The sequence below is a fragment of the Trichechus manatus genome, unplaced genomic scaffold, assembly GCF_000243295.1.
Source record: "Trichechus manatus latirostris isolate Lorelei unplaced genomic scaffold, TriManLat1.0 scaffold00018, whole genome shotgun sequence".
NCBI classification, from domain to species: Eukaryota; Metazoa; Chordata; class Mammalia; order Sirenia; family Trichechidae; genus Trichechus; species Trichechus manatus.
Window position 1 is genome coordinate 4671210 of NW_004443954.1, and position 8926 is coordinate 4680135.

The following is an 8926-nucleotide window of genomic DNA, read 5'->3' on the forward strand; positions in this document are numbered from 1 at the left end:
CCGCTGTGCTGGCCCACCGAAGGGGGCGAGGTAACACAGATCAGTGCGCCGGCACCATATCCCACATCCCATAATAAGCGATGCCGAGAGCTGCCGAGGGGACTCCGCCCTGAACATCTGCAGGTTCCAGCTTGGATTCTAGATGCGCGGGCAACCTAATTAGTATGCACTATCTTTCCAGGGAGTACCCGCCCCTTCCCGAGAAACTCACTGAATATTCATTGCTCTGTTGTCCCCACCGAGCCCATATAAGTCCTAGCTTTGCTTCTTGCGAGTCAGTCCCGACTGACTCCTTTTACTTGTCACAAGTGAAATAAACCTGTTAGAGCTGAACCCAGAAATTGTCTCCTCTATGTATTCTTACAAGAGAAAGACAAGGACCCCTTGAGTCTGGAGGGCCTCCGTGCTCTTGGCAGTAACAGTTTGGCGACCACAAAAGTGATTGATTTAGTCTCGGGTTCGAGGACACGAGGGGACTCAGCCCACGGAATCCAGCCCCTTGGAAAGGCAAGCGGCCGCCCGGACTTCCTTGTTCGGTGTCTCTTTGAAGCGGTGAGTTTTCCTTGGGCTCCGCTCTTCACTTGCACCCCACTCTGACAGGTTTAGGTGTCTCTTCCCTTTGATCTCCCCACTTTCGCTTCCTAGTCTTCACCCTTTGTCTGTAACACTTTACCTTAAAGCGCTTGGGTTTGTGGAAGGGGTTGAAGATAATAGATCTCTTCCGAGAGAAGAGTGAAAACTTTGCCCTGCCGGCGCTCATCAGCCCGGAAGCCTTTGGGCCAGTAAGGTTAGGACAGTGGGGGGTTTGGGCTGCCTATCCGAACGGTGCAGACTTTTCCCTAGGCCTGGGCGGATGGGTAGAGGTTCAAGTCCTCAAGAAACATCTGAAGGCGGGTGGTGAGGGGTTCGAGTCCCCAAGAAACACCCGGATTTCGAGACCCCAAGACATATCCTCTGGGCCCGGTTTGGGCGCCTATGGAACGGTGCAGAATCTTCCCTAGGCCTGGGCGGATGGTGAGAGGTTCAAGTCCTCAAGAAAGATCCCAAGGCGGGTGGTGAGAGGTTCGAGTCCTCAAGAAACATCCAAATTTTGTTCCAGCCTCAGTTTAGGCGCCATCTTTCCTTTTCTCTTCCCATCTCTGTTTAGACGCCATCTTAGGCAGCATCTTTCCTTTTCTGTTGCAGCCTCTGCTTAGGCACCATATGGTTCCGACTAAAGTTAACGCTGGCTGAAGCGGTGGGAAGACTGTAGCGGGCGGCCGGGGTCCGTCCTTTACAGGTGGGTCAGTGACCCATGGCCTACTAGAGAACTGCCACCCCTATGTAAGCCAGCCTCTCCCTCTTCTCTTTCTCCTTTTTCACACTGAATTGTGGCGCATAGAAGCTACTCAGTAGGGCTCACAGTAGCCTTTGACCAGACCTTTAGAGAAGCTGAATTTATCAGGCTAATCCGGAAAACCACCTCATCACAGCCGAAATCAGCACGCCTACCTTCCCCTGGGCCAATTATTATTGCAGATAAGAAGTACAGGCTCAGAAAAAAGTCGTAGGGAAATCTCTTATGTTCAGGTCTCTATATCAAGACCCCCAGCTTAGAGACAAGTGTTGGGTTTGTGTTTTGGGAACTCAGCCACGTTCCCTTACCCCAGCACCTGAATCAGATTTATAGACTGACCCACTATTTCAAACTCCTCGCCCGACTGCACCCCTATTCCCTGAGAATTTGGAAGCTCGAGAAGGTAACCGAACCCAGCCGGGGACAGGAAAACCAGACCCTTCTCCATATAACTCACCAAGACCGCCTACTTCTCTTGAGACTAAGCCAGAAGATGAATCGGGGCTATCACCTATGGGGCTCAGATCTGACAATAGGCTTTACTCCCCCATCACACCCCGGTTCTCCGAGACCCCGCCAACCTTAACTCTCCCTTTAAGGCCAAGTGGTGAATGCGGATGGGGGTGCTACTAGGGTACATGTCCCTTTTTCTGTCTCAGATATTATTCAGTGTAAAGAAAGGTTTGGGAGTGTCTCTGAGAATCCCGGTAAGTTCAGAGAAGAGTTTGTTAAGCTTAGCTTAACTTTTGATTTGACTCGGTGAGATGTTCTTGTGATTTTAACTAACTGCTGCACGCCGGATGAAAAAATGAGGATGTGGCTAAGGCCTGAGAACATGCAGATAGCCTGGTGCCAACTAACCCACAACATGACATTTTTAGAGTGGGAGGAGATGCAGTCCCCAAACTGGATCCAAAATGGGATTACGAAGACAGGATAGATCAGGGAAGAACGAGGCATTTTATCAGTTGCATTTCGGAGGGAATGAAGAAGTGTGTGACCAAACCAGTTAATTATGATAGGGTTAGAGAAGTGACTCAGGAGAAAGAGGAAAACCCAGCTCTGTTCCTTAATAGGTTAACTGAGGCTTTTAGGAAATGTACCAACACTGACCCGGAGTCAGCTGAGGGGAGAACCCTAGTGGCCGTGCACTTTATAACCCGGTTCTCTGCAGACATAAGGAGGAAGCTACAAAAGTTAGAGGTGAGACCCCAAACACCGGTCTCACAACTGGTGGAGGAGGCCTTCAAGGTGTTTAGCAATCGGGACGGGGCAGAGAAGGCTAAGAAGGATAGATGGGTGGAATGGAAGGCCCAGTTGTTGGCCACCGTCATCCAAGGGCCACCTCGAGGTAACTGGTACGGGATAAGAAGATGGACCTTCCAGAAGCCAGGGAGCCGACCACAAAGATTGGGACCGAATCAGTGCAGTCACTGCAAGAAAGAGGGGCACTGGGTGAGAGAGTGTCCTGAGCTTCCCAAAACAGGGTGCCCGGTTGGCCCCCTCTGTAAGAAGCCTCTCATTGCTGCCCTCTTGAGTGCCGAGCTAGAGCACTCTGGTTGATGGGACCCAGGGAGCCGCCTGGCTCCGGGACAGCATACCCTGACCATTTCCACTGTGGAACCTTGGGTTACCATCGACGTGGCAGGCAGGAAAAATGAATTTTTATTAGATACTGGAGCCACCTACTCTGTCCTGACCCATCAGAGAGGCCCCCTCTCCACCCGCGACCGCACTGTCACTGGGGTTGATGGGGACCCAAAGGCAAAACGCTTTACTCCCCATCTCCCTTGTGAGTTAGGTCCTATTGCCTTGCTTCACTCTTTCTTATATATCGCTGAATGCCTGACCCCCGTGTTAGAAAGGGACCTCCTAACCAAGGTGAGAACAACCATTTCTATGCATAAAGCCCAGGGTAACCTTGAGGAAGGGAAAGAATTAAAATTAAGCCTACTGGTTTTAACAGAAGAAGAAAACCAATCCTCCAAGGCCGAGATTCCCAAATTTATAGAAGACCAGTTGAACCTGGTAGTCCCAGGCAGGACAAGGGACGTCCTCCCGTTAGTTATCAGACTCTAACCTGGAGCTGAATACCCCTGCAGAAAACAATACCCCCTAAAATCAGAGACCCAAAAGGGAATCCTCCTGATACTGCAAAGGCTCTTAAGACAGGGCCTCATACAGCCTTGCCAATCCCCTTGTAATACTCCCATCCTACTAGTAAAGAAGCTTCTCAAAGCACTTAGACTCAGTGGCTCAGGGGTGGCCTAGCTGCCTTAGGGCAGTGGCAGCTACTGCTCTGCTAGTAAAGGAGGCCTCTAAACTCTCATTAGGGCAGCCCCTCGAAGTTCGTAGCCCCCACCAAGTGCAGACAGTATTAGAAGTAAAAGGGAGCCAGTGGCTAACAGGAGGGCACGTCACCCAGTATCGGGCCACTCTTCTAGACACCCCTGAGGTCACCCTAAAAGTATGTCAAACTTTAAATCCTGCATCTCTCCTCCCAAGAGGTGATGGGACTGAATTAGAACATGACTGCGTAGAAATAATAGACCAGGTTTATTCAAGTAGAGAAGACCTAGAAGACGTGCCTCTAGAGAATCCAGATGCAGAGTGGTTCACTGACGGCAGCAGCCTAGTTCAAGATGGGAGACGAAAGGCGGGATTCGTTATTGTCAGCTCCCGTGATATTATTGGAATGAAGGGGCTGCCGCCTGGCACATCAGCTCAGAAAACCGAGCTCATAGCTCTGGTTAGGGCGTTGCAGTTAGGGCAGGGTAAGAGTCTCAACCTGCATCCAGATTCCAATTACGGGTATCTTGTTCTTCATGCTCGTGCGGCTGTCTGGAAGGAAAGAGGGTTACTAACGGCTCGAGACTCCCCCATTAAGTATAAAGAGCTTATACTAGGACCCTTAGAAGCAGTACAACTGCCAAAGAAGGTGGCGGTAATACACTGCAAGGGACACCAAAATGGAAACACTCGGGTCGCCCTGGGCAACAGCAAAGCTGACAAAGCGGCTAGGAGAGCCGCCTTAACTTTAAAACCTGACCAAGGACTGAGCCTGTTCCCTGGAAGTCAGGCCGTGCGTAACATGCCCCAGTACGGCTCAGAAGAGTGCCACGGAGCTAAAACCCAAGGTTACAAGGTGCATGCAGCCGGCTGGTTGGAAAACGAAGAGGGGAGGATTCTGGTTCCTGACTCTGGTTTGGAAAGTTGTGAAGAGTCTTCACGACTCTACCCATTATGGACAAGAAGCCCTCGCTAACTTGTTACGAAAAGTGATACGAGGGAGACATTTAAGAAAAGTAGTGGGACAAGTTGTGCAGGCCTGTGAGATCTGCTTCTGAAACAACCCCCAAAGGCATCCAGTGCCCCCTCCACTGGCCGGACCAGTTCAACCTTGAGGCGCATACCCCGGGGAGGATTGGCAAGTAGATTTTACCGTAATGCCCCCGAAGTCCTTACTTGTTTCTGTAGACACTTTTACCGGGTGGGTAGAAGCATTCCCCAGTAGGTCCGAGAAAGCAATAGAGGTGTGTAAGGCACTCCTTAAAGAAGTAATACCTTGTTTCGGGTCGCCTAGATCACTTCAGAGTGACAACGGCCCAGCATTTACAGCTAAAATCACCCAAGGCCTGTCCTCTGCCCTGGGCATAGCTTACAGATTACACACTGGTCGGCACCCAGAATCATCAGGGAAGGATGAATCAGACCCTGAAAAAGACTCAAGCCAAGCGCTGTCAGGAGACCGGAGAAACTTGGCTAAGACTATTGCCAATGGCCCTTCTAAGGGTAAGAACGACACCTAAAAGTAAGTTAAAACTTAGCCCTTTTGAAATGATATACAGAAGTCCGTTTTTAACATCTGATCTTTTTGACTCCAATACAAAAGAAACTCTACATTATCTTATAAATCTAGGACAAGTACAAGAGGCCATTAGAGGGTATGGGAATGAGGTACTGCCTGCTTCTACAAAGGGGGCAGCAGCGACCCTAAGCCCGGGAGAGCAGGTGCTCTTAAAATCTTAGAGAGAGGGCTCCCCAACAGACCAATTACAAGAGAAGTGGGATGGCCCCTTTCAGATCATACTGGCTACTCCCACAGCAGTGAAACTCAATGGGACCTTGCGTACATAATTCAAGGATCAAACTCTATTCTCCCCAGGAGGGTGAAGACATCGCCAGAGACACCCCAGAGTATACTTGTGAGCCGATCGAAGATCTCAAGTTCCTCCTCAAGAAAACGGCCCAGGCAACAGATGAGTAATCCCAATGGTAGAGTAGCTGCTACTCTAAGGGTCACTTTTGTCCTCGTTCTCCTTACCATTTTCATTTTGGCCCTTTCCTGCCAAGTCCCTTTGGGATCTAAGTACGTGCCTTGGTGTTAAATTATGGGGCAAAGTGTGTTACTTCTCCTTCTTGGTCCCCTACTCAGCGTTGTTGCCCAGCCCTGGAAAGATAATTTACTAGTTCACCTGTCTGACGGCGTGGTCCACGGCAGTAAGTTGAGTGACTGTTGGATCTGCCATAAGGGAAAAACTGAGGGTTCTCGGCATGGTCCTTTGTTTAAGGCAATTCCTGTCAACCTCTCTGGTATTGATAGATTGCCCCCCCCCTTTCCTAAACCAAAAGGGACAAAGATAATCACCTTACAGGTCATACCCAGCCCCGTGGAAGCTAATCGGTTTGGCGAAGTTCCGTGTCTCGAGCCGGCTGATGTATCCTGGTGGAGTAATGTTGAACCTGCTACCAAAGACTTTAAGCGCCCTCCTTCTTGTTCCCCGGTTGTAGCAGACCTTATATATCTAAAGAACTTTACCAATTGTAATATTTCTCATAAAAATGGTAACACCTGGTATGAAATTGTTGGGAAATTCAACTCTAAACTCACTATAGGGCCCTGTGAGCCCCCAGGAGAGAACTTCACAATGATGGTCCATGGCTCTCAAGCCACATATAAGACATTCTGTCCCACTAATAGTTCTTTCAAAGTAAACTATACCACTCAGGCTATTTGGCGAATTAATGAGACTAATCCAACTTGTAACCAGAGTCACAACTATGGGTCATGGAAAAATTGGATAAGGTCCATTCATGCTTCTGCCTGGAACAAAAGTGGAGACTGGGGCCCTCTTAGAGGCCCTCGGTCATACCCCGGGTGTGAGCGAACAAATAACCATTTCTTAACTGGTCGCTTCCAAGCCTGGATTTTAAAAAATCCTTCTCTCAACCCAAACAATAGTACCTGCTGGCACAACTCACCTCAACTTTTGTGCCTTCCTACTGGACTGTGGTTTCTCTGCAGAGACTGTTCTGGAAGGACACGGGCACTGTCATGCCTCAACTCCACCGAAGTCAGCGGCCGCTGCACCATAGGGTGGTTGAGGCTAAAAGATGACCACATCAGGTATGCCAAGGGTTAATGGCTTTACCCTCACCTGGGACTCGCTCTGGTTTTTCCCGAGTCCAAAGAGAGCCAATCACTCTAGTAGCGCTAGGAATAACAACTCTAGTGATAGCACTGGGAGCCTTAGCAGGAGGGGTAATATACGACACAGTCACTTTATCAAATGTCTCTACCATAGTTGAAGAAGTGGCCGAAGACTCAGGACAGAGTCTCCGGGCTATACAGAAATCCCTAGATTCTCTTGCTACCATGGTGATGGATCATAGACTAGCCCTGGACTTCTTATTGGCTGAAAGGGGAGGGGGTCTGCGATTGCCAACACTTCCTGTTGTTTTTATGTCAACACCTCTTAAGAAGTTGAATTTAGGGCCACCAGATTACTAGAAAAAGCCAAATGGCTAAAAGAAACCGGGTCAAAATTAGCTTCCTCCGTATGGGACCAAATTAAAGGGTATTTGCCTTCTCTGACCTGGTTTTTGCCTTTATTGGGACCTGCAGTAGCCGTTCTTCTCCTCCTGTTTGGCCCCTGCGTGTTTCAGCTTTTGGTAAAGTATGTGCCTTCTAGGCTGCCACAATTCCAAGGTAAGCTAAGGATGATGCAGGGTTTCCAACCCATCCCCAGTAGTGAGCTCGCTGGCACTCAGGTCTTTAGAGCAGGCAGAGAGAGATGTTTATTTGGTTAAGCAGGCCAGCGCCCCTTGACAGCTTGAAGAAGCTACAGAAGAAGAGGCATCCGACCTAATTCCCTTTAAGAATAAAGTGTATAAATCTCTCTGGGGATTGAGACAGATAGGGTTAACTGTGCTGGCGGAATAAAAGAGCTGTTAAAAGACTATCACCTAGAAGTTGGGTAAACGAGAACCACAGCCTATCAACATAAAATATGGTTAGAACAACGCGTGAGTTACTACTTCCTCCTTAGTGTGTTTCTAGTCCCTTTCCCCTTCTCCCAGGCGCCACATGTGTCGAAGAACCAAGTCTGACCGCTGTGCTGGCCCACCGAAGGGGGCGAGGTAACACAGATCAGTGCGCCGGCACCATATCCCACATCCCATAATAAGCGATGCCGAGAGCTGCCGAGGGGACTCCGCCCTGAACATCTGCAGGTTCCAGCTTGGATTCTAGATGCGCGGGACCTAATTAGTATGCACTACCATTCCAGGGAGTACCCGCCCCTTCCCAAGAAACTCACTGAATATTCATTTCTCTGTTGTCCCCACCGAACCCATATAAGCCCTAGCTTTGCTTCTTGCGAGTCAGCCCCCGACTGACTCCTTTTACTTGTCACAAGTGAAATAAACCTGTTAGAGCTGAACCCCAAAATTGTCTCCTCTGTGTATTCTTACAAGAGAAAGACAAGGACCCCTTGAGTCCGGAGGGCCTCTGGGCCCTCGGAGGTAATACTTGGTGCAAGTGGTTAACTTAGCTGCTAATGGAAACGTTAGTGGTTCAGGTCCATCCAGAGACATCTTGAAAGACAGGCCTGACAATCTACTTCTGAAAAATCAGCCATTGAAAACTCTGTGGAGCACACTTCTCTGATACACGTTGCCATGAGTCGAAGTCGATGCAATGGCAAGCATTTTTTTTTTTTTTTTCGTTTTTGTTTTTAAATCTTCCAGAAAGTCATACGTTTGATGTACTTGATCATATTACATGAGCAATTAATTCTGGTGCTGACAGGTTAGGAGAAGGTCACCCAGGTGGTTCCAACAGGATGGTGCATCTCTATGACACCAGAGTGGGGAGGGACTGGTTAGACGATGTAGCTATAAGAGTGGACTGCACACCTTCCAGACCGGAATCCCCTTGATTACTTCTGGAGTATGCAAGAGGCACAAGCTTAGAGAGACACAAGTCATCTGAAGTAACACGTCACGGATGTGTGTGCTGGGACTCCTGCAAATGCAGCGTTAATGCAGCGCAGTCATGAAAATTGTGCGCAGTGCCCTGAACTCTGTGGTTAATAAGGAGTCACACACTGAACATATCGTGTCATGTCATTGAACATATGTTTTACAGTATGTTTTAGTTATCTAGTGCTGCTATAATGGAAATACCACAAGTGGATGGTTTTAACAAAGAGACTTTTATTTCCTCACAGTAAAGTAGGCTAAGAGTCCAAAATCATGGTGCCAGCTCCAGGGGAAGGCTTTCTCTCTCTGTCAACCTTCTCATCAATC

The 8926-nt window shown here is 48.9% G+C and overlaps 1 protein-coding gene across 4 annotated transcripts; it reads left to right on the forward strand.

The window, feature by feature from the left end:
* Positions 1–73: 73 nt before the first annotated feature.
* LOC111819771 (uncharacterized) lies at positions 74–7833 on the forward strand. Of its 4 annotated transcripts, XM_023727741.1 has the most exons (5): positions 74–552; positions 1186–1279; positions 4994–5128; positions 5502–6743; positions 7242–7833. In XM_023727741.1, the coding sequence occupies exons 4-5, from the start codon at positions 5728–5730 to the stop codon at positions 7306–7308; spliced, it is 1083 nt and encodes a 360-aa protein (XP_023583509.1). In that variant the 5' UTR covers positions 74–552; positions 1186–1279; positions 4994–5128; positions 5502–5727; the 3' UTR covers positions 7309–7833. The 4 variants fall into 4 exon arrangements, with proteins under 4 accessions (XP_023583509.1, XP_023583507.1, XP_023583510.1 ...); XM_023727739.1 differs by having other exon boundaries at positions 4994–6743; XM_023727742.1 differs by lacking the exon at positions 4994–5128.
* The last annotated feature ends 1093 nt before the right edge of the window (positions 7834–8926 follow it).